At 42.8% G+C, this 26,429-nt stretch overlaps 1 protein-coding gene across 4 annotated transcripts in view; it reads right to left on the bottom strand.

Moving 5' to 3' along the window:
* Positions 1–26,429, bottom strand: part of AFF1 (AF4/FMR2 family member 1) — a 194,861-nt gene that overhangs the window by 142,363 nt on the left and 26,069 nt on the right. Inside the window, exon 1 of one of the 4 annotated variants that reach the window (XM_036260264.1) lies at positions 1,343–1,459. The exons of the other annotated variants lie outside the window; for them this stretch is intronic. Coding sequence (XP_036116157.1) covers positions 1,343–1,359 — 17 coding nt within the window. The 5' untranslated portion in view covers positions 1,360–1,459. Of the gene's footprint in view, positions 1–1,342; positions 1,460–26,429 lie in introns of those variants that run through there. 4 annotated transcript variants of the gene reach the window in all.

Below are 26,429 nucleotides of genomic sequence, written 5' to 3'. Positions count from 1 at the left end.
CACCTGAGTTCAAATCCCAGCTCTGTATTACTGAGCTCTGTTAGTCTTGACTGAATTTCTTAGGTAAAGGTATCTTAATATAAGGCTTTATGCCATGGACCCCTTTGGCAGTTAAATTTCAGTAGAGGTTAGCGAAAATAGAGGCAACTTTTGTTTCTTGTCCAAGTTTTTCAACTACTTAGCTTGAAGTTAAGAACCCCTTTCCTAGAACAACCAATAAAATGCGGGCAGGGGTTAAACTCTGAGTTGAGGAGATTAAATATACAAAGCAGGTAGCACACAGGAGATGCTCTATATAGTGGAGTTCCGTTTTCTTCCTAGGTAGGCCTATCTCTTAGGGAAATTTTTCAAAGTCTCATCTAGTCCAAACTTCAACATCGAAACTTCTATTTCTCCCAGTGATCTATCTGGGTCCTCAGAAATGAAATGTGGTTAGCCTTCAAAGATGTCCCCAAATCACTGTACCACAAATATCAACTTGAAGAGCCCTCATAATATTTTAAATGTGTGACCCCCAAACTGCTTTCTAGTAAAACTAAAAGTTAAAAAAAGAACGTATACATAACTCCTAAGTTTCCCTTAGCACCAACTGCTGTCACAACTAAAATGAAATCACACAACAGTCTGACTCTTATAATAATCAATAATGCCCTGTCATCATCAATCGTTAGTGCTCATATTATAAAACAAGTAAGAAAACCACGGAAAGTCAGAGCTCGAGGTTCTTACAATAGCGTTCCTCAGACACCAACTGCTGTTCATTATCGTCTCCCCTTCAGCAACCCCGGTCCATTCCTGGGCTCTGCCTACTCAGCAGATTCAAGCTGTGTCGTTTTATGTGGAATCGTACATTTTAGCAGTAAAATTTTCAATCACTCACTAGGCAAATTCTCAACCTCCCCCCCACTCAGGTTAACTGTTTTACATTAATTGGTTTATAAAACTCTGCTCACCACACTGGAGGGAAAGGGGGGGGGGGGGGTCAGGAGAACCAAAGGAAGTGCACAAAGAAACTGAAAATTTGGGCAAAGGCAGACAAGTTAAATCAACTTAATTTCTCTGAAATGAACGCCTGCTTTTAGGAGGGGAGAGAAATTTCACTTGAATCCTAACTTGAACTCAATCGCTCTGCTCTCCTCTACAGGAACTGTCTGGCATGTTCTCCAAACCGTTTTTTATCTGACATGAAATAACGACCCCCGGCATCAGGAATGATGAGAAAGCGATGACAAAGCTGCTTCCTGCCCGTCTTCTTCGCAGCACCCCAACCCTTCCCCCCCGCAACCTTCAATTCCCCTCGCCACTCACACATTTTAAAAGTTTCTCCCCGTGCCTGGCTTACCTTGACTGGGCTGCCATAATTCAGTTGGTAGAGCTCAGGGTCTGCTGTCCATGAGAGCCTTCCACCCGCGGCCCTTCTACCAGCGCCGCGCTCAGCATTGGCCGGAGCCAGGCGGGGACGGCTCCCCAGCGCGGCTCCCCGAGGTTGCGGGACTACCTGCTCCCGAGCCGGGCGTCCTCAGCACAGCCTCCGGCTCCGAGCGTATTGGCTCGCACTAATCCTGATGGACATCCGGGCACCGGGGCCTCCGCAGGCGAACTACACTTTGGACGGGGCGGGGGAACACAGCGTCCGAATTCAGAGGCAGCGCGATGTCGCAGGGCTATTTGGCAGAAAGGAAGGGAAGAGGCCCACACTCAAAGCCCACAAGCTCGCAGCTGCCACCGAACAGAACCAGACCTCGGGTCGGCGATGGAAGGGTAGGGAAAACGTCTTTTGGCTCACGTCAAGTTCTCCGAGTTCGCCAGAATAACCCCCCCCTGTCAAGAAAGTTCTGGTGGTACGGTCCTCCTCCTTAAATGGGCACGGCGCTCGGCCGGTCCGAGCCGGAGGCTGCGCCGCTGCGCCGCTGCGCGGGCGGGGGCGCGGGGGCCGAGCGCAGACGCAGCCCTGCTCGGACGTTCGCAGGGAGCCCCGCCTGCAGGCTCCTGGCTAGTGCTCTTGCCAGGTTTTAACAATGTACAAACACACCGCCGGAACACACGGTACCCGGCCGCTCAGAACTCCAGCTCCAATTTGCGTGTTTGTTGAATACTGAGCCCCAAGAGGCTGCAGCGAGCAAGGACTAAAACCACAGAAGTAAACCACGTTCGCTACTTTTGATCTTTGCAATGCTTGCAGTCAGGAAATGTGCAACTAACGCATACTTGCTTTACTTTGCTAGCTTTCAGTTTTGATTTCATTTTATATTGAGACAAATATTTACAAAACGTTCTCCCATTTTTTGGACAACACGCAGATTACAAAGGAAACTAACTCATTTGGGGTTCTTTAGGTTATTAAGGGATTGACCAAATTTTCAAAAATTACTGTGCAGGCAAACGAGTAATATAGTAAACAGTATAAAAAATACAAAAGAAATCTGTCCTACTAAGGGGGCGGTGAAGGCATTTAAATTTAAACTATGCCTAAAGCTAAGTAGAAAAAAACGTCCATGGGTAGAGATGGAGGGAAGTTGTGCTTCAGCACCCATGGGGACCTCAGCACGCTGCAGGAGCTGGAAATTCTTAAAGGAATGCGTGTCCTGTGGACTCCCCACTGTAGCTAAAATCGTGACAATGTTGCCCGTCTTGCAGAGGTACTCCAGACTGTATTACTAAGAAGCCATGGAATACAAGCATGTGGATGTCTGGCACAAAAAAATACAAAGCTGGGAGGCTGGGGGTGGAAGGCCCAATGCATCTGTTCTCTGGTTCTCAAAGTGTGATTAGTGGACTCCTGAAAATCCCCAAGACCTTCTCAGAGGTCAAAACTATTTTTAGAATAACACAAAGACATTATTTGTCTTTTCACTGTGTTGACATTTGCACTCATGGTGCAAAAGCAATTGCGGGGAAAATGCTGGTGCCTTAGCACTAATCAAGGCAGTGGCAGCAAATGGAACTGGTAGTCACTGCATTGTTCTTCACTACATATAAGCAATAAAAAATGGAGGGAAAACCCACACCAGTTTCCTTTCCGAAAGCCCTTAAGGAAGCAAGCAGTAGGAGTTACTACTTTATTAAATCTTGACCCTTAAGTACAGGTCATTTTGATGTTCTTTGTGACAAAATGGGAAATACTTATGAAGCACCGTGCTGCTGCAGAGTGAAGTACAATGGGTGTCTAGGAAAAAAAGCACTTGTGTAATGGAAGTGCAAGCTGCACTAGCTGCTTTTACATGGACTACCATTTTTACTTGAACGAACAATTGACAAAATGTGGGTACCCTGATGGGTATTTGGCAATCATTTTCTCAAAAATGAACAAAGTGAGTCTATTTCTTCAAGGAAAACAATTGACAGTATTTATTGTCAATAATAAATTTTGAGCTTTCAAGCATTTTGGATAACTTCACATCTGCCACTGTGAGCTTGACAGCTTCTCAACACTTAAGGACAGTAATAAATGTGATTTTAGAAGATCTGCATAACTTAGTGACAAATATTTTCTGAATAGTACAAAATCACACATGGTGGAAAGATCCATTGAAAGTGTAAGATGGACCAATGGATTTTAATGTATCAAAGGGGGGAAAAAATCAATGATATGATTTCAGATTCCACATTGCAACTAACCTTTAAGAAACTATGATTTGTCACCCAGCCAGTGTGGCTCAGTGGATTGAGCATCCTCCCAGGAACTGAGAGGACCTGGTTTGATTACTGGTCAGGGCACATGCCTGGTTTGCAGGCTCGGTCCCCAGTGGGAGGCATGCAGGAGGCAGATTATCAATGTTTCTCTCTCTCTTTCTTCCTCTCTCTCTAAAAACTCAATAAAAACATAATTTTTAAATGCCCTGGCCAGTTTGGCTCAGCAGTTAGAGCGTTGGCCCACGGACCAGAGAGTCCCAGATTCAGTTCACGCTGAGAACACGCACCTTGGTTGCGGTTTGTCCCCAGCCCCGGTTGGGGTTGTGTGGGTGGCAACCACTCGATGGGTCTCTCACATCAATGTTTCTCTCTCTCTCTCTCTCTTTCTCCCTCCCGCTATACCTGAAGATAAATGCAAAAAATGCCCTCGGGTGAGGATAAAACAACAACAAAGAAACTCTGACTTGTCTTGGAGTTTGGGCATAGTATCAAAAAAGGTATTAAAATACTCCTCTCTTTTCTGTGTAAGACTTTATAGATTTCAGCCAAAACACTGTAACAGATTGAATACACAGACGGACATGAGACTTGTCTAGCTGTCTTCTATTAAGCTAGACAGAACATTTGCATAAATGTAAAATAATGCCATTCCTCTTACTGATTTTTCAATTTTGGAAAAAAAATTTTTTTTTCCTCACCCAAGGACATTTTTCCATTTTTTGTTCAGATAGAATGGGAGGGAGAGAGCGAGAGAAACACTGACATGAAAGGGACACATTGAGTGGTTGCTACTCGCAGGACCCCAACCAGGGCCGGGGACAAACTGCAACCGAGGTACGTGCCCTTAGTGGGAACTGAACCCGGGTCTCTCCGGACCGCAGGCTGATGCTCCAACCGCTGAGCCAAACCGGCCAGGGCAGAAATAGTTTTTTTGTTTTTTTTAATGAGTCTGGGGGGGGGTACAAATTTACTCCATGTCAATTGCTAATACTTTGGTGTGTCTCCCTCACCTCTCCACACTCATCATGGCTTTTCTTATATTAAAGGTATTATTATTATATTATACCTATTCCCATGAAACCTCTTAGTACCTAGATCAGCTTTGACACAATGTGGTCAAATCACCTGGAACATGTGTAAAGACACAGACTCCAAAACTACTGAGTCAAAATCCTTATGGGGTGAGGTCCAAAGCATGTGCATTTCAACAAATTCTCCAGCTAATATTGTTTGCTTATATGTAAACCACTTACTTGGATCATGCATATTTAGAAAATAATATTAACAGCGTTTTGATTCAGTGTTGGTTTGTAATCCCTCAATCATTTTAAGGATTATGGTTACACAGCGTTTATTTTCATTCCTAAGAGATCTCCATCAAACAATAAAATACTGTTGGACATATATACTCTTTTGCAATAGTAGAGTGATAAACCGTCAAAAAAACAAAGTATAAATTAAGGCAAAAGTCTCCTCCCAGAAATGTTTTGCTTGCCATTTCTCCCCATACCAAATATGATCATTTAGGCTTTAAACAAATTTATGTCAGACATACAAGCAAGCTGGAACAATATTACATAATAGCATTTACTCACAAATTTTCCATTTACCATAGGCTAGAAATGTAACAACACTAATATTAAAATTAAAAATTTCCTCTGTGAACTGTGTCAACTGTCCTGGCATTATTTAAATGCTATTTTTCATATGGAGAAATGAAAGAACACAGCAAATATTTACCCCAAAGGAAATATGGAATCAAGAACAGATCAGTATTACGACTGAGATGCCCTGGGCTCTCAAGATCATTTGTAATGTAAATTAGTGAGGGTAATATGAAACAGAAGTGGGATTACACTAGATTTGTAATACATCTAAAAATACTAGAGGAAAGTGCAGGAGAAATTCTGTAACTGAATACTGTATGTGGCTGGATAAGTACTGCAATACAAACATGGGCGTTATTATTTCCAAGTGTTCTGAAAACACCATTGTGTCCAACCCACAGTGAAACTGAACAAAAATACATTCTTAACCTCTTGGTGGCACAGAATTCTTTGGTTTTCTGATGAAATTTGAAGATACAGGACCACACAAACAATATCTGTTATACTTTTATGTGGTCCATAATCCCCTACAACCCACTTAGCAAGGACCTAATTCAGAAGAAGAATTCCTGGGCCCTCAAGTATGCTCAAACTGGACCAACTAATACATCCAATTACCTGACAAATAAGGGGTAAGATCACCTGCCAATCTTCACTGTCCCTTTAAAAATTAGGATTATGTTAGCAATTGCCCAGTATGGTGAAGAATTTCTAATGAAAATAGTAGAAAGATGTTACATAATAACAAAACATCATCTGGCTAATAAAATAGCAAATTTTTCTATACAATGAGAATATGCTAATCACTTATACATTTCCTGAATTCATTAATCCTACAGTGACCAGGTATGCTAAAACCAAAAAAAGGTACACGATTTAATAAATAGGGCAGAATTTATAAGAATTTAATAAATAGGGCAGAATTTAGACAGACTATTCTACTATCTGAAATGGGTTCTTGAATCACAAGAGTACCTTTTTATTAGCTCTTTAAATCAATGAGCTTTATAAATGTCTTGCCCACATGTAGTGCAACAATATATGTGGCACAATAACATCTTTTTTTTTTTAATCCTCATCTGAGGACATTTTTCCATTTTTTTGTTCAGATAGAGTGGGAGGGAGGGAGAGGAAGAGAGAGAGAAAGAAAGAGAAACATCGATGTGAAAGGGACACATCAAGTGGCTGCCTCCTGCAGGACCCAACCAGGGCCAGGGACAAACTGCAAACGAGGTATGTGCCCTTAGCGGGAACCGAACCCAGGTCTCTCTGGACCTCAGGCCGATGCTCTAACTGCTGAGCCAAACTGGCCAGGGCACAATAACACATCTTAAGTACAATCACTAATGTGCACTAAAAATTGTTACTCTAGAGTGAAAATAGAAAAATCTTTAAATGCTCCTTCATTTATTTGGCAAAATATGGATAGACATATGTGTTTAAGATATGTATTTACATATTTAAACTTTTTTTTTTTAATTTAAGAAATAGAAGGCAAAATCTTTCTAAAATACCTTAAAAAATTTTTTTAAAAATGTAAACAGGTTGCTTTAATAGGAACTATAAAATAGCTCATTCAATGTCTACATTTGTACCATGATGGTCATTCAATAATTCTATTCTTTAGTAACACTTTGGTCTAAAAGATACATAGATCAAATCTCCTAAGAATTGCTACTTTGTTTCAGTGGAATTTTACAATTTGTTTAATTTTACAATTTGTTTAATGAGGACACTATAAAAATGGCTTCACCCAGAGAAGGGTGCTCAAGGTTGCCCCTGGGAGATCTGAAATAAATCAGATACAGAAAAAGGGAGGAGAGACCAAGGAGGAGAAGGAGGAGCAGTTCTGGAGAGCAGGGAAACAGCGTAGTAAGCATCACTGAAAATTAACTGCCCCCCTTCGGCTGTGACCTCAACACAAAGCAGTCCTGAGAAAGTTCTCTTCTTCCCCGGGCAGTAGTCTAAATTTTACTCTGTACCTCTCAAATCCTCTACCATGGTCTTATACATGGGGGTACTTGGAAATTCTCAAGAAGTATGAGGGCTCAGGTTTTAAGTAAATCTATTACCAGGTCCTTAATTTCCAAATCCCTTTCCTAAAAACAGGGTTCAGCCTTTCCTTTCACTTGCCACTTGCCTTTCCCTTCTTGAACAAGAAAGCAGGTCTCTCACCCACCCCAAATCAATCTTCACAGGGTACACTGCTCCAGGGTATAAATGCGTCTGAGGCTCCCAAAGAACAGTTCTGTGTAGAAGGAGAGCCCCTAAGCTCAAGTCAGGAAACATGAATGATGACTTCCCATTAAAGACATTCAGGTAACCCCATGCCTTACCTACCTAGCTATATAGAATTATAAAATGAGATGAAGAAGGCCATCAGAAGTCAGATTTTTCTCTGATACGTCTCAGATGATAGGTCTGAGAATGAAGACTTGCAATTTTTCAACATTCTGTTGGGGATACACTAAGATGTTTAAAGATTACTGTCCAACTTCATCTCTTTTCTGACCTGTTTTCTTTTTCTCTGCTTCTGGTCTGCAGTTTTCCATATGTCCTTCTATTCTACACTGATAAAACATCCCTTCTTTCCCTCCCAAATACCCCTGCCCAACTGTACCAACAACTTATTCTTAGCCTACAAACAAGCTCAAGCCCCCCCCCCCACACACACACACACTCACATACACACTCTTTTAGACTTTTATTTGGGAATAATTTTAGATTTACAGAAAAGTTGCAAAGAATTCCCACATACTTTTGCAGCCAGTTCCCCTGTTTTCACATCTTATAATACCATCTGTTATTTGTCAAACTGAGAAACCAACATAGTATATTACTATGAACTAAACTCCAGACTTTATTTTGATTTCATAAGTTTTTCTATTAATGTCCTCTTTCTGTTCCAAGATCCAATCCAGGACATCATCCACGGTCTGGGACAGTTTCTCAGTCTCTCCTTGTGTTTAGGGCCTTGACAGTTTTGCATTCATTCAGACCAGGTATCCTGTAGAACGTGGCCCTCTCTGGGCTTGTCTGGTGTTTTTCCCTTCAAGAGAGGGGGGGGGATTATATGCCACCTTCTGTAGGGTGACAGTATCTATACATATCACTTGGAATTCTTGTGTAAGAAAGGTGTTCTCCTCCAGTTATTAATTTAGTCAATCGCTTATTTGTATCAGTAGGGACTCACAGATATTTATTTTATACTTTAGGTTATAACCCAATACTACAGGATTTATTTTGGCCCTTAGGTGCTCTTTCAGGTTAGTTCCTTGTCCCTTTAACTTGCTCTCATTCTGTCTTTGACTTATCTTTTGAGCACCTCCTTACTTTCTGGTACTACAAGGAACTCCAGGCTCATCTTCTAGTTTCTCTACCCCAGTTCTACATCAGCCATTTCTCCCACTGATCAGTCTCCTCCTTGAAAGCCACATCCCAATCTCCTTCTGCCATCAGAGCGGAACTTTCTAAACAAATGGTCCGCTTCCTTTGAAATGAAGGCCAGTGACCACCTTCCTTGAACCTCTCCTCTGTAAACTTTTAAGATATCGCTCTATTTAGGGAGCAACTCATTTTATTTTATAATTCTTTCTGCTCACACATCCAGGATCCAATATAAAATACCAGAAAACCTCCTTACCTCTTCGTCTAAATGCTGACTTGGACAATATCATCACCGATTCTCCCCAAGTGTCACTCCAACCCAACTCTTTTCAGCTGCCCCCAAACACTTTCTTGGCTGTGAAAAGGCACTTGGGAAGTTGTCTACAATAAATTCTTCACTTAATGGAAAGTGTATCACACTAGAGATGCCAAGAAAAACCTATCATTCAGCCTGCACGCTGCTCCGGTCCACAAGTGTGTCTCCACAGAGGACGGAGAGCAGGTCACTGCCGAAGACAGAATGGTAAAGGACGGGGTGGCACGGTGGTGGGGCACGGCGAGTCAGGCACAGTTCAAACGTAGATTCCATAGCACTATAATGTTTTTAATTGTAATGACTAGCAATAAACCCCTTGAAATTGGATCTGCCTCCTTAAGTGTTAGAATAGCAAAACCCAGAGAATATACACAATAACAAGTACCCAGGGAGTGGGCAGTAGTGATGCTTGTAAAAAGGAAAGGCAAGTGGGTGAGGGAAAGAGACACCATCAGTCTGAGAAGTGGCTCCATGCCCGGCTGTGACCCTCAGCTCCAACTCAACAGGGCCAGAACTAATCTGATTGGCCCCAAATCCGACCTACTCCTCTCCCCTTTATTACCCATCAGTCACCAATCATCCCAACTAAAGATTAGCACTCAGCTCCTTTTCCTGGCTCTTTCTCCACATGTAAACCACCACCAAAACCACAGAGTGCTCCTGAGCTAGTAAAGTACAGGGGTGCAGAAAGCATCCCTTTAAAATGTTTTTAATTTATAAAACTAGTCTCTAATTACTTTTTCTCCCCCCAGGTTGAATATGCATTCACCCTCCTGTTTTACAAAGATATTTAATAGCATGGAAATGTATAATATAGTATAAGGTGTTTTTTTTTTTTATTTTTAAAGATGTTGCAATACACTGCATTTGGTATGATTCCACTTCATCAAAGTTGATTAAATATGCATATTAAAGAGACTGATTGAGCCTCTTTATCAAAATGCTAGCCGTAGGCAAATGGATGGAAGGATCTGATGATTTATCTTATTCTGGGCATTAAAATTTTTTCTAAATATTATAAAAAATGAGCACATACCTGCTTTTGTAGTGACACACACAAAAAAGAAAATCACAATTGTAAAAACAAAACTAGAGTCATGTGCTGCTTAATGATGAGGATACATTCTTGAGAAACGTGTCCTGAGGCGATTTCATCAGTCTGAACATCACAGACTGCACGTACACAGACCTCGATGGTGAGCCTACAGCACTAGGCACAGTCTATTGCTCCCAGGCTAACAGCCTGCACAACGTGTCATTGTTTAAAACATAAGAGTAACTCAAGCACGAGAGAAAATGTAGCTATCAAGAGACCGGGTCAACAAAAGCTGCACAGGGCTGCTGCCAGCATAACATGGCAATAATGTTTTATATCAAACTTGTTTAATAAGTAGAAAAAATATACTCTACAATAACAATAAATAGTATAGTACAGCCTGGCTGGTGTGGCTCAGTGGATTGAGCATTGTCCCATGGACTGAGAGGTCCCAGTTCAATTCTCAGTTAGGGTACAAGCCCAAGTTGCAGGCTCTCACATTGATGTCTCTCTCTCTCTCTCTCTCTCTCTCTCTCTCAAACATCAATAAAAACATTTAAAAAAAAATAGTATAGTACAGTAAATACATAAACCAGTAACATAGTCATTTATCATCAAATATTATGCACTGTACAAAATTGTTTGTGTGCCCTGGCCAGTTTGGCTCAGCGGTTGGTGCGTCGGCCTGCGGACCAGAGTCCCAGGTTCTTGGTTCCTGCTAAGGCACGTACCTCGGTTGTGGTTCGTCTCAGCCCTGGTAGGGGTTATGTGGGTGGCAACCAGTCCATGTGTCTCTCTCATGTTAGTGTTCCTCTCTCTTTCTCTCTATCTGAGGATAAATGCAGAAATGTACTCAGGTGAGGATTAAAAAAAAATTGTGCTATGGTTTTATCCAACAGGCAGTGCAGGTTTGTTTACATCAGCATCACCACAAACACATGAGTAATGTGTTGCACTAAGACATTTCCATGGCTATGACATCATTAGGCAATAGGAATTTTCCAGCTCCATTATTATCTTACGGAATCACTGTGGTTTGTTAATTATGCAGCAGTGTAAGACTATATAATAAAATCTTAGCTTCAGAAAGAAAGAAGTGGTCATCTAATCCATTTCTCCATGCGAGAATGCTGTCTCTTTACCTAGACTGGCCTGTTTGCCGATCTCCAGAGACATTGTTATAATTACAGGGCAGCCCCTTCCACTGCTGGCAAGTGAGGAACACTGGAAAGTTCTGTGCTCCACGGAGCTAACATTGGCTCTTCTGCTGTTTTCATTCAATGATAAGTAGAATCATTGAAACTATTGTAGCCATCTAGCTTGCTTCTTCTTCTTCTTCTTTAAGGGATCGTATCCACATTGATTTTTCTCCTTACCGGGTCTGCAGGGGAACTGGGTGCAGCTGGGCCCGGCACTCGCCTGGGCTTGGCTCCCTGGGGTTGGCCTTTAGGCTGCAGGTTGGGTTGCAGTCAGCTCCACGGGTCCTTTAATTCTGGGCCCCATCTAACTTTCTTATGCTTACTGTTTAATGGTGTATCTTGTTCCTTTTTCCTTCTACCTGTGTATATTTTTGCATTTAAAATGCATTTATTCTAAGCACATTATTATGTTGAGTAGGACCCAGTCTGCAGTAGGATCTCTGCCTTGTAATTGAAATGTTTAGTCATTTATTTTAATTATTGATATGGTTGGGTGTAAGATCTACCACCTTGGTATTTGTACTCCATTTTCCCTTTCGAGTCATTATTCCCCCCTCCCCCTCTCCTTCTTCCCTGCATTCTTTTGCAAATTTTCAGGTCCCACCCAAACCTACACAATCAGAACTCTATGGGTGGGATCCAGCAATTACTTTCAACAAGCCCTCCAGGTGATTCTGTTGTACCCACTGCTCTAGGGCTAACATCCCTCATTTACCAACTTCTATTTTGAGTCAATATTGTACCAACTCACAGCTGACACTTTTATCTTGAAATTCCTTTTTGAAATTAAAAGTAATCATAACCCTGGACAATATGGCTCAGTTGGTTGGAGTATCATTGCATGAACCTAAGGGTTACAGGTTTGATTCCCAATCAAAGCCCGTATCTCTCCCTTCCTCCCTCTCTAAAATTAATAAAAATATATCCTTGGGTGAGGATAAATAAATAAATAATCTTCCATTCTTGCTGGAAACCCCATTATTTCAGTTTCTTCATATATCATCATGCTTTTTCAATGGCTTCATAAGAATTATTTCTTTTGCCAATTCTCTCTCCCTACTCAACCTTCAACACTACTGCCAGAATACAGAATATATATATATATATATATATATATATATATTCATATTCATTCAGATGTTACTCTTACAAAGAGAAAAAGAAAGACACAATGTGCATTCCCTGCTGCTTCCAGAATGAAGACCGGATTTCTTCAAGGGTATCCAATACCTTTCGGCAATTTGGCTCAACTTCAGTAGCCTTCTCCTCTACCATCTTCTCCTGTCCTCTCCCCACCCCGTCACCACACACACCCTCCAGCCAGACACTTCTCTCGTACCACCCACCATCTCTGCAGAGCCTGTTCTCTTTGCTGGAATATCTTTTCCCCTCTTTTCCGGCTGGAAGCCAACTGCAGCTCTTGTCAAAAGCCTTCTCTGGTATCTGAACCTTCACGCCTTGCCTACTGGGAGCTCCTGGCTCTCAGGTAAATCAAGTCCTGAGGTTGGACGGGATTAAGGGAATGACTGCTTGTCTGAACAGAAGGGCAGTCCAACGATAATTCCCGAAACAGAGAATGGTGATGGGCGCTGCCGGGGCTGCAGCTGGCCAGGCTTCCTCCTACAGGTGAGTTACAGGGAGAGATCTGCCCCCAAACCAGGGCTCTCTGAGGAGTTCTTTCATTATGTAACCAATGGACTCTGACCTGGTCCACAACAAAAGCAAGTAGAGCTCAGTGGACTACTGTCAACAATTTCAAAAAGTCCAAAGAAATCACACATTTACCCATGAAAAGTTAGGAAGGATTCTGTTAGCTCTTAACGTCCACATTACCGCCCTAAACCTCTCATTCCAAGAAACCAAAACTCATCACTCCAGTTAGGAGGAACGGAATGATGGAACCACCCTAACCCACCCAAAACTGCAAATGGTCGCTCAACAAGAAGAACAAGTTTCTGGAGACCCTAGCCCCTGATCAAACGAGAACTCGGGAGACCCCAGGCCAGACCAATCAAAGACGACCGCGTCTCCTCGGCTGAACAAGGACTCCCCTACTCCTAGCCCTGAGTTTAAAAATCCCTAGTCTGTACAAGCCAGTTGCTACTCTCTTCTTAGAGGTAGTCCAGCAGGCTGATTCCCAATAAACCTGCTCTTCTGGAGACCCTGCACCGCCTCGTTCCACCTCGTTCTTACAGATTCTGCCTGGGCCTCTCTGGAGCATATGCCAACCTGGTGTGGCCACACCAGTCAGCTCACGCTCATCAGGAACCACAGTTTGATTAATTTAATAATAAAAAAACCAAGTTGTTTAAATCTAGTTTGTTTAGTAGAGGGACTCTTTCAAAACATGGGGTCCAAAGAAGAAGGAAAAATAATAGAAAGTAATAATAATTTAAAACACACACACACAGAGGACATCACTTCAAGGCAGGTACTTCGCTCAGCTGGTGTGGCTCAGTGGTTGAGCATCGACCCATATACCAAGAGGTCGCCGGTTTGATTCCCAGTCAGGGCACATGCCCAGGTTGTGGGCCCGATCCCCAGTGGGGGGCACGCAGGAGGCAGCCAAACGATGTTCTCTCTCATTGATATTTCTCTCTCCCTCTCCCTTTACTATCTCTTTAAAATAAAGAAAAAAAATTTTTTTAAAATAAAGACAGGTACTTCCCCACCAATGGGAACTAATGAAAATAATTCAGATCCTTCAGGCCCAGTGTTCACAACCTTGCCTACACAAGAAAATCACCTGGGGACAGTTGTAAATTCCAGGTCACACCCCAGGCCAATTATGGGGATGGGTCCCAGGCATTAGTTTGTTAAAACGTCCTCAGGGGATTCACCGCAGCTGCCGAGTTGGAGAGGCTCTGCTCGGAGGCATTCCAACAAGCAGAGCCGGGGAGAGGGGTGGCGGCTTGTTGGAAGTGCAGCATCTCAGGCTCCGGTCCAGAGCCACCACACCAGAATGTGCATTTTAACAAAAGTCCTAGGTGATTCATATGCCCAGGAAAGTCTGAGAAGCACCGCATTACAAAATACAGAACACTTAAGAATTCCTTGAACTCTCCAAGACAGGTGACCAATATTGAATCTAAAACATTAATCTCTGAACAGTGTTTCGGTGCAGTCCTCTATGTGTTGGGGCTTTTCCATCCCTTCAAGCTACCCCTCAATTTTCTTGAAAATACATAAAAGGGGAAGGATTGGAAAAGTGAAAGAAAGAAGATACTTCCCAGCCTTTGCAGGGATATTTTTTCCTTTTGTGGAATTTTTTTTTTTTTTTACATATGCAGATGAGCCACAATGATCAGTTATTACAGCCAATGACTTACACTAAGATGTTGTCTCCCCACACATAAAAGAAATTGCATCAACTAGCAACAATTTCTCTGATACCCAGGCCTGTCCTCAATGGACTGTTTTTATTCCTAGCAAATGACTCAACTGGAACCATTCAAAGACTAATTTGGGGTACATATTTTACATTCTATTTGAAGATTGAGGAGTGCCTCCAAAAAGTCAGTAGAGTTTTGGGCTTCCTTATCAGAATCACAATGCAAAACAGGAAAATCAAAATGAAATCAATGCATATTTATTATATGCAAAGCCCTACTGTTGTGAGCATCCCCAAAAGGAGTCACTCACGCACATTTGTGTGTTTCCACAAGGCCAGGCTTATTAGGGGAGGCCCCCCCAATATGCCAATAGGGTTCCACACAGGCTACAAGCAGAAAGGGGGAGCTAATGCGATAGAACAAGCAAAGCAGGCATCAGGTACAAGGTCCTGGTCACGGGAGCATCCACGAAGGGAGAGGCGAGTGTGGTCTCAGTTCTGTGGCTACAGTGGCAGTATGCGTCCAGTGGAGTAGGTCCCGTTGCGCTCAAAGCAAGATTCACGGTACAGACAAGCCCGGGCGTCACATGGTTGAATCTCTGAGTTCTTACAGCCCACAGTGGGTGATGGTCCCCATATCAGTGTCCAGATGGAATCCTTATCCAAGTGTCCAGACTCATGGTTTGGGGCATCCCAGGCCCCTCCCAAGGGTGTTCCTGTTACACCCCACTGCCTCAATCTTGGGCATAATGCTGCTTAACGTATCTGTCATGGCTGATAGTGACTCCAGAGTAGATTGTCAAAAGGTGTCCAAAAATTCCCTTCTGCTCTTGCTCTACACACCTGTGCAAACTTACCCAGGAGACTGACAATCCTTGTCTTCTAAGCATTTACTATCTGAGAGAAAACGTGACTCCATTTCCTAAATCCTAAATATCTTGAAAATATAATAAATTTACATAACAAAAATGGTTAATAACCAATTAAACCTTTTCATGATCAAGGATCTAGAAGTTATGGCACTAATTAAATAAGTAGTTTTAAGTATTATGTTTAAGGATTCATTTAAGAGAATCACAGCCATTTTAGTTCACAGAATGTGTGGTCTAGTTCTCAGAAATGAGGGGGCTCCCCCAGCTAATCCAATTAGATCTCAGCTGACTGGGACCTCAGTCAAGGTGAGAACTCTCAGCGGGGACTCTGCTCCCAGCTGACAGACTTGTTAGTATCCCGACACCTCAAAGCCAGGCTGATGCCTTAAAATGCCTCACAACTGCATGGGCCCCTGCATTTCCACTTGGAAATTCACAGAAAGATGACTTTCTCTTAGAGATGAGAATGTTCCCTCGGTGCACATGCTGGAGACAGTTAGTAAAGCCTCAGATACCAAAGCCTAGCAGGCAAGGAGCAGGGAGTATTCTGTGAGTGCTATGAGCTGTGAACATCTGGTGAGCACCCACAATATACTTGGCCCTGTTCTAAGTGCTTTGCTTGTATTAAATTAATTCCTACCACAAGCCTTTAAGCCAGGCACAGGATTACCACCTCTGCTGATAGGTAAGGCAAGTGGGGCCCAGGAGGTTGGATACTTCTCTTGAAGTCATGCAGCTGGTAAGTGGTGGGACTGAGCTATGACCAGAGTCCATGCTCTTAATCACTAAGCCACGCAGCCTCTCTGGAGAAGTTACTGGTACTCTCCTGAAAAATCAGCCGTAAGATTGCTTTCACAGTCTTCAAGAAAGTCCTTCTTCCTGATTACTAGCCATGTGTCATCATAGTTCTCCCAAATTCGACAGTACTTTTAAGCTCAGCTTTTCTGCACAAGGCAAACAGTGATTTATTATCATAGTTGGGTGGTTTGGTTTTCGCTAGGAGTCCTCGGGATTTGAAAAAATTCAGGATCTGGGGCCAGAGCATCCACCATATTTCAATAAGTACAGATAAGGATACATATTTTTTAAAGCAATTTGAATTCACTGTGGAACTCCTGTCCTGTTTTTCATCTGATGTCTCAGGTGCCATTTGCCCACCTCCATCCATCAGAAAAGACATGACAGAAAGCTCACAGAGCTGTAAGTTCACGTTCTTAGCCTGAGATGTGATCATAACTCCGTTATTGATGGTGGTGTCATCTAGGACAATCATTTTATGAATAGAAAGTGGTCTTAGCATAAGAATGAACTTGGCTGAAACAATTTCAACTAACAGCATTTCTCTTTCTCCTTTAACAAATGCAGAGTTGCTGGGGCCATACAGGTAGGTTACATGTTTCCAACAACCTCAACTAAGTAGGTCACAGCTGAGAGACCAAGGGAAAATAATAAAGAATCAAATAACTATTTCCTGCCCAATTTTCCAAACATTCCTACATTGATCCTCAGGGTTGAGGCAAGTTCCTGGGAACGATGCCATTTAGATAGTCTCACACTGCCCACATGCAATACCAAATCCCTAGATTTTCTTTAAACTTTGGTAACATCAATAAGCATGTTACCCAGGGAACCTTGGGCAAACACCTCCTTGAGCTCCCCACTGGTGGCTAGCATTGCTGCTCAGGTTGGCATGGTGTCTGTGGACAGTCAGAAACTGCTCCCGGGTGTTTGGGGCTTCCAGAAGCTGGGTTGCACACAAGCTCTGGTGTACAGCCTCTGGAGATGGACCCCATGGCCCCGCGTTCTCGTCGTACCTCTTTGATGTCATCAGCTGAACCAAGGCTCTTTGGATATTACCAAAGCAGGGGTGCCTGTGGTGCCCCTTGAAGGGGTCCTGCTGTCTTCTGTAACTTGTATAGCCTTTAAGGAAGTGCTAAATCTTGACTGCTCTACAAGGGTTACCGCCTCTGGTTTCCACATGGGTATGAGTTAGTTATCACCTCCTGATAACTAAGTTCCACACAGAGGGCTGGTGATCAGCCCAGTCTGACTCAGCCCCGTCTGTAAACTGTTGCCAAGCCCCTGGCAAACCCCTAAGTCAAGGTTCAGAACTGTTGCGCTCAGACCCTGCTCCAGAGGGGGGCTAATGGCCAGGACATCAGCACAGAGAAGCTTCCTTTGGTCAGTCGGGCCTTTCGGCCTGAGCCCCGGAGTTTCTGCCCTCAGAGGCGCCCCGGGCAAATAAAGCCGCGTCCACAGGCAGCACAACTGCCTGCGCAGTAGCCAGATTCTGAGAAGATTCTGAGAAGGGAAATAAGAAGGTGTGGCTATTACATAATGAACAAAGAGAAAAAAGAACAGGCATCTAGTAGGTACGAAATTCAAGTACTAGGGTTTTCCAGATTTAAATAGACTTTAAGACAGAGATTAAAATGAAAAACTATTATCCCATTAAAATTTTTCCTTTAGTATTAATATATTCATTATTATTTAGTATTAACAAAATCTTCCTTTAATAGCCCCAAATATCCAGTTAATCTTAGAATGTAATTGGTGTGCTCAGATCCAAACAGGATCTTTTTATTACAGGACTGATATTTGTCTTAGGTTTTAAACTTTTTTTTTTTTTCCCCTTAAGATTTATTGAAGAAAAAATAATTTTCTGTAAAGTTCTCTCATTATGGATTTTGCTCACAGTATGTGGAAAGTGTCCTTTAACATGTGTCTCAGTCTAGTGCATTTCCTATAAACCCACTTAGTCAGATTTCTGTCCAAACTTTTGGAAAGACTGTTTTACAGGTAGTTTGTCTACATCCTACCAAATCACATCAGGATGCACAATGGTTATCTTTTTTTAAAGTCTTAACATTAAATAATGGATCAAATGTTATCAGCCACCCTAAACGTTCCCATTAAACAGTTTCTCACCATCTTTTAACCTAATGATATTTATTATCAGCTACTGGTGATCACTGCCTATCCAGTTTGAGAATACAAATATTAGCATGATAATATTCCAATGCTATCACTCTTTATTTGCTATTTTTTTCCCTGTAAATAACTTTTCCTCTCTAATAATTTGGTTACTGTTTTTTTCTTTTTCTTCCAGGAAACTAGGATAAATGCTTAGTTCTTTTATTTTTATAAAAATAAAATTATTTTTATTTTTATTTTATTATTATTTTTTAAATATTTGGATTGAATTTAGAGAGAGAAGCATTGATGAGAAACAAGGATCGGCTGCCTCCCGCACACCCCACTGGGGATCGAGCCTGCAATCCAGGCACGTGCCTTGACTGGGAATCAAGCCCATGTCTTTTTTTTTTTTTATCCTCACACGACATTTTTCCATTTTTTGTTCAGGTAGAGTGGGAGGGAGAGAGAGAGAGGAACACAGAGAGAGAGAGAAACATCGACGTAAAAGGGACACATCGAGTGGCTGCCACCCGCACAACCAACCAGGGCCGGGGACAAACTGCAACCGAGGTACGTGCCCTTAGCGGGAACCGAACCCGGTCTCTCGGGACCGCAGGCTGATCCTCTCACCGCTGAGCCAAACCGGCCAGGGCCAAACCCATGTCTTAGTATACGGGATGATGCTCAACCAACAAAGCCACACTGGCCAGGGAATTTTCATTTTTTAAAATGATGACTTGGTTCTCTACCATTTTCCAAAGGTGACTAAAATATTTTGTTATTTTAGTATCATTTTAAATCCATGGGTTCAAACATATTTGAGGTGTGTTAATCCACTACAATTTTTACTTTTATGTTGCCATTGACTGATTTTTAGCAGCTGGGAAACACTTCAAGTTGGTCTGGAGTCTGGCTGCTGCCATCCCAATAGAGTTTGATAGTGCTTTGCTTTCTGGTGATGAGAAATTCTAGGTTCATCTTATGCATTTCCAGACCCAGACCTAGAATCAGTCTTTACTCCAAGACCCTGCTTCCTTTTAGAGGGAAATGGGACGTAATATCCGCACTGCGGGAGAGCCTGGGGCGTGCTATGCTGTTGGGATGTCCATTATTATACTTTTTAAAAAAAGGGACAGAAGAGCAAATGCAATTTTAAAAAAGATAATGTAATCATTAGTTTCCGTTGATATTTTCAATTAAATCTAGGATAATGTTCTTCCTTAACCTCTTTGTTTCCATTTGTATCTTTTTACTCTTACCCTGAAAATTTTGTTTCCTGACAAATATTACCTATATCATTACTAAACATATTTGCTGAATACAGTTTAAGGCTTCTTTGTCATTTGAGTCATCTGAAATATAAATAATCCTCACTTTACAGGACCATAAAAAGGACAGAGCAGAATGAAATTTTGCAGAACAATCTTAATAATCAACAATCTTATCATTGTTCCATGTCCTTGACAAATTTTTGTCAAAACTGTAAAACTTCTACATCACAAATCTATAGGTTTATAGGAAAATAGCATGTTATATAAATTATATGTACCCTGGCTGGTATGGCTTAGTTGGTTGAGCGTTGTCCCATGCACCGAGAAGTTGCTGGTTCAATTCGTGGTCAGGGCACATGCCCTGGTTGCAGGCACAATTCCCAGTAAGGGGTGTGCAGGAGGCAGCCAAATCGATGTTTCTCTCGCCTTCTACCTTCCTCTCTCTCTAAAAATCAATAAAAATATTTTTTTAAGTTATATGTAACAAATTATATATAAACAACATACAACATAAATAACAGTTATCAATTTATAGGGAAACAAACAAAAATAGTAAAAATAACATTTATTTCATAAGATGTGATTTAAAACATTAAACACATTGAGAAATGAAGGGTTTTACAACTGTGTTCACAAAATCTTTCTAAGTGTTCTTTAGGACGCAAAGCAAACATCTTTTCTATGCCTTGGCAAACTAAGATACTCCTTTCTAAGTCTGGCCTGGCTTCCCACATTTCCTCCTTTGCTTTTTCGGTGTGGTGAAATATCTCCAAGAGTTCCTTTAATGGGAGTGCTTCTGAGGCACCACTTCCTCTGGGACATCTCCATCCTTCTCATCACAACCACTCTCTCTATTTATGTCCGTGAGTTCACCTTCCCTGCGTTCCCCTGACTGCACATCCCCACCGTCAGCTACTTCTTCTAACCCTTCACTTGCGCTCTATTAGAATCCCACTTCCAGCATCGTCACTGCTTGTTTCTCTCCTGCACTTTCCTCCTCGTGGGCCAACGAACGGGAAAAGCCACGTGTGTTTATCACTGGGCAGCGAGATGACAGCACAACTGCATGCGTTGCTATCTTTGCATGAACTAAATGACTGCGACCAATCACGACAGGCTTTAAAAGAAGGGACCCGATCACTTACTGATCATGATGCCATCTGTTATTTATATATTGATTTGTGGAGTGATGAGCTAGCCGCAGAGTTTGTACTTCATGAAACTGCTGTGCTGACTGAAATTTGAACCATTGTGTTGGGGAACTGGTGTTATTTAAACCATGATAATAACTCAAATTTGTGGGTACTGGAAGCGTGCGAAGCAAGGACTGACTGTAATTCCTCTTAGTAAATATAAATCACCAACTTGGAAAACTATTAAATTCATTTGTTCATTGTAGCTTTCAATTTTTTATTTATTTTTTATCCTCACCTGAGGACATTTTTGTATTTATCTTCAGATAGAGCGGGAGGGAGAGAGGGAGGAAGAGAGAGAGAGAAACATCGACGTGAGAGAGACACATCGAGTGGTTGCCATCCACAAAACCCAACCAGGGCCGGGGACAAACTGCAACCGAGGTACGTGCCCTTAGCGGGAACCGAACCTGGGACTCTCCGGTCCGCAGGCCAACACTCTAACCGCTGAGCCAAACCAGCCAGGGCATAGCTTTCAATTTTTAAGGAATGCTTACAATTTGTATTTGTTTTACAATTATTTATGATATTCAGTGGTTCCAAAGTGAGCCACACAGCAAGGTATATTCAGGAAAGTCTAGATTCTTTTTTTGTGCCCTCACCCATTTTTGGTTTATTCTTTTGTTACTTATTCTTTTTTTTAAATTTTATTTATATTTTAATCCTCATTCAAGTATATCTCTTCCACTGATTTTTAGAGTGGGGGGGGGGAGAGGGAGGGAGGGAGTGGGAGAGAGAGAGAGACAGACATAGATTGGTTGTTTCTCCAAGGACCCTGACTGGGGCTAGGGATCAAACCCACAACCCAGGTAGCACGTGCCCTTGACTGGGAATCAAACCTTGATTCTTTGGTCTGTGGGCCAACACTCTAACCACTGAGAACACTGGCCAGGGCCTATTACTTATTCTTTTAATATTAGCAAATACATATACATTTTAATATTCTTCTTTTACTAAGTAAAGGATAGCATATTTACATATACTATTCTGCACCTTGTTTTGTTTTGTTTTAATCCTCACAAGAGGACATTTTTTGCATTTATTTTCAGACAGAGCAGGAGGGAGAGAGGGAGGAAGACAGAGAGACACATCGATGTGAAAGACACATGTCGACTAGCTGCCACCTGCATGACCACAACCGGAGCCGGGGACAAACTGCAACCAAGGTATGTGCCCTTAGCGGGAACCGAACCCAGGACTCTCTGGTCCATGGGCCAACGCTCTAACCGCTGGGCCAGACTGGCCAGGGCTCTGCACTTTGTTTGTAAAATACTCTGTCTTAAGATCATACAACAGTAGAAGAGTCCTCATTTCCTTTATTTATATATATATATATATATAATTATATATATATATAAAATTATATATATATATAATTATATATATATATAATTATATATATATATAAAATATATATATATATATATATATTTTTTTTTTCCCCTTTACTGATTTTATAGAGAGAGGAAGGGAGAGGGAGAGAGAGAGAGAAACACTGATGAGAGAGAACATCGATTGGCCGCCTCCTGCATGCCTCCAACTGGGGATCAGGCACACAACCTGGGCATGTGCCCTGACTGGGAATCAAACCAGCAACCTCTTGGTACATGGGTTGACACTCAACCACCGAGCCACACAGGCTGGGCCTCATTTCCTTTAATAGCTGTACAGTGCTCCACTGTGTTACGTAGCAGATTTTTTGAACAACCAACTCCCTATTGATCGTTGGACTCTTTCTGGTCTTTTGCTATTCCATACAGTCTATAATGAATAAACTTGCAGATATCTTTTTCTTATTTTCCCCAGTGTGTCTTGAGGATAAACTCCTAGAAATAAGCTGACTGGAACAAAGGGTAAATGAAAATGTAATTTTACTACCTACTCCTGCCAAGTGCCCCTCACAGGGTTATGCCTCTCCTGCATTCCCAGCAGCCGTGTATGAGTACAGTACTTTCCCCCCTCAAGTCTTATCAACAGAACATGTTGGCATGTTCTTACCACCCCGACAGGCATGATATGGCAGCTTAGTGTGCTAGTTTTCATTTGTGTCTCTCTTATTACATGTGATAGAGCATCTTTTCATATTAAAGGGATATTTTTAAAATGTAACTGCTTAGACAGGTTTAATATTTTAGAATAATATAGCTATCAGTTTTAAAATAAGCTTTTCACAAAGATAAAAGAACTGTCCAATACACATCTTAAAAATATGAGTGACTTAAATGCCCTCCCAACCCCACAGAGGCCTTTTCCTATCAGTTCATCTAATCTATACACATCTAGGGGCATGGCGCGCCAGGCCCTATCAGGCACAGGGCAGAGGGGTGTGGGGATGCCAAGTATTCAGCAGGGGTCCCAGTAGTTCCCGGATCACTAGAGTTGAGTGTGTCCGAGGCAAACTTTCAACAAGGAGCAGTTCATTGGGCCCAAAGAGAAAGGCCTTCCGGGGCTTCGGAGACAGTCTAAGCAAAGAACTGGAAATGGTCACAACAGAACAAGTCGGTGGGGTAGGTTACAGGTGCCAGAAGTATGTAAGAAAAGTACAGACAGATAAAAACCAAAAGCTTAAAACTACAGTAATAAAAACCGGCAACTAGGTACCTCCAGTCAAATGTGTACTCTGCAGTGATTATGGAGCACATCCAAGGACAAGAGCCCGAGGACAAGGACATGTTCCCTGTCTCACATGGGCAGAATCATTTCTACTCAGGATTAAAGTCTGAGAAACTGCCCTGGCTGGTTTGACTCAGTGGTTAAAGTGAGGGCCCAAGGACCAAAGAGTCGTGGGTTCGATTCTAGTCAAGGGCACGTGCCTCGGTTGAGGTTCTTCCCCGGCCCTGGTCCCGGTCATGCAGGAGGCAATCAATCGATGTGTTTCTCTCTCTCTCTGTCTGTCTCTCTCTCCCCACAACTCTATCTGAAGATAAAAATGGAAAAAAGTATCCTCGGGTGAGGATATAAAGAAAGAAATAAATAAATAATAAGTAAATGAAATAAAATCCGAGAGACTTTATACCATGCAATTTACTAAACAGATTCTGTCATGATATAAAAATGAAATGTAACAATGAGAAATAAGCTACCACCAATGAGACATCATTAAAATAATAATCCTGAGATTCTTGGAGCGAAGTAATCACACATCTACACAGAGGCCCCGATACAACTAAACCACTTTGCAGCTTAGGACTCACTAAACCCATCAGCGTCATTGATGTTTTCCCTCACACCCACAATCCAGACTGACAGCCCACACAACCCGGGGCAGAATCCACGGCTGACTCACCCCTCATCCCCGGGGGCACGGTGTGCAGTAGGCACTCAATAAATACTTGGTGTATGAGAGAATGAGAACACCCTGCCATAGAAACATGCCCAGACTTTTCCATGGGACGACCTTTCTCCTGAATTACAAGTTAGGGCAACGCCCTAGCAGACCTTTCAAATGATTCCACGAACACCGCTGACGTCCAGTGTGTGCCCGAGCTGGGCACCATTCTTGGCATGTAAAGATGAGTAGCACACAGGCCCTAACAGCCTGAGGAAACTCAGTCTTGTGTGAGAAACACAAACTCTAAAATACAATGAGAAAATGTCACAGTGCACAGAAAAGATGTGGGAACACAGGTGAAGGAACAGGAATCATGCAGGAATGAGAGGAAAGGTGAGGTGAGAGAATCCACAAAAACACAACTCGAGCCCCCTTCTCCCCACATACCTGCTCACACTCGTTCTAAGATGATACGTGAAAATCAGAAGCATAACCAGGTTACTTCACTGCAAATCACCCTTCATGGGTCTATAATAGGTCCGATTTTATCTCTACTCCACACCACGTCCACCACCTGCAGTTAGTAGGTGCTGTGGGGTGCTAGCCACTGCTCAGAACACTTTTTAAGTATTCGCTTATTTAACCCTTGCAATAACCTGATGAGGTTGGTGCTATCATCATCACAGTTTTACAGATGAGGAAATGGAGGCACCAGAAGTTTCCCTTCCCTTCCCTCCCCTCCCCCCCTCCCCTTCCCTCCCTTCCCTTCCCTTCCTTTAAGAAAACCTTAACCTAGATATTGGGTGTGAGAATGTGCCAGGGGCTGAGACATGAGCCCAGTTCTGGCTCCAGAGACCCCATTTGACCACCCACTTCTGAGCCTCATTTCCTGCCTCTGGGTTCCTTGCACAATAAAACTGTAGTAATACCAAACTACTTTAACTTCGGTGAACACAACTCAAATTGTTATAAACCTCAGTGTTTCTGCCCGGAAAGCCCTTTGGCCACCCCTAACCGAACCGGTCCACTGCAGGGCAACAAAACCTGTGTGCCCCTCCCGATATCACAGGGCCCTGCTCCCCGGGACCAGTGCGTGGATCACACCGCATCAGAACTGTTCATCTGCCTTCACATTTCTACACACAGGTCTCCTACACTCACTTACCCTATGATAATTAACCTTTACAGCACTTCACTATAATTACTTGTTTAAATGTCTTTTTTTAAAATGTCACCTCCTCAGAGAGGCCAATTGTGAGCCTTTTTTTTTTTAATCTAAAATTGACTTTCCTCCCTTCCCAAGTTAACTTGTTTTCTCAGATCAAAGACTTTTGTTTTTGCACCTCACAGTCCTTCTCCCAGATCAATTTTTAAAATGTGATATCTGTCGCCCTGGCCGGTTTGGCTCAGCGGTTAAAGCGTCGGCCTGCGGTACAGAGAGACCCGGGTTCGGTTCCCGCTAAGGGCACGTACCTCGATTGCAGTTTGTCCCCGGCCCTGGTTGGTCGTGCGGGTGGCAGCCACTCGATGTGTCCCTTCACATCGATGTTTCTCTCTCTCTCTTCCTCTCTCTCCCTCCCGCTCTATCTGAACAAAAAATGGAAAAATGTCCTCGGGTGAGGATAAAAAAATAAATAAATAAAATAAAATAAAATGTGATATCTGTCTCCTCCACTCCAATATATCCTTCGTGGTGGATAGGAAGTAACTGTTTTGTCATCCTATTTGGACACCTCAACCTACTAGTACGTAGGAGTATTAATAACTATCTATATACCTGCCTCCTTCTACTATTAGCCCTTTAAAAAAACAAAAGACCGTCTCGATGTGTTTTATATCCCCAACACAGTAATGGGAAGACCTCAATAAATGTTAGTTGAATTGAAACCAACTAAAGGTTCAGGTGGGGAAAAGAGGACTTCCTCAGGAAAACAAGGTCGTGTTGGAAGGCCACTGCAGGCACGGGGCCAGCAGGGCCAGAAACACGGAGGCGCACACAGACATGGCTTTGGGGGCAAGGCAGTGACACCGTGCAGCACCGCAGGGCACCGGGAGACAGGCCAGGCTCTCGGAGGAAGCGAGTGCACACCAGGCTGCGGGGACTCTCGCTCGCAATAGTTTCCCTTAGGCAGCCGTGATCCGGCAGAGTTTTGTAAGCAGCTGTGGTTTTAGAAAGATCCTTCTGGAAGACAGAGAAGGGTGGAGGAGGTGCAGTTAGCTCAGGCACAGGGAACTAGAACCAGTTGTGAAAACCCAGGCAGCACGTCAACAGCATTCGGAAGACAAAAGCAAAAGCAAGAGGGCCTGGGAGCTGCGCCGATAGGGGCAGGAGCCCGCCCCGCCGCCCGACGGCTTGCTCTTCGGATGGCCAGGCCCGCGCTTCGCTAGTCGCCAAGG

This window comes from Molossus molossus, unplaced genomic scaffold, assembly GCF_014108415.1.
Source record: "Molossus molossus isolate mMolMol1 unplaced genomic scaffold, mMolMol1.p scaffold_m16_p_1, whole genome shotgun sequence".
Lineage (NCBI taxonomy): Eukaryota > Metazoa > Chordata > Mammalia > Chiroptera > Molossidae > Molossus > Molossus molossus.
Note: the sequence above shows the minus strand (reverse complement) of the source record. Positions and strands in the feature narration are given on the sequence as shown.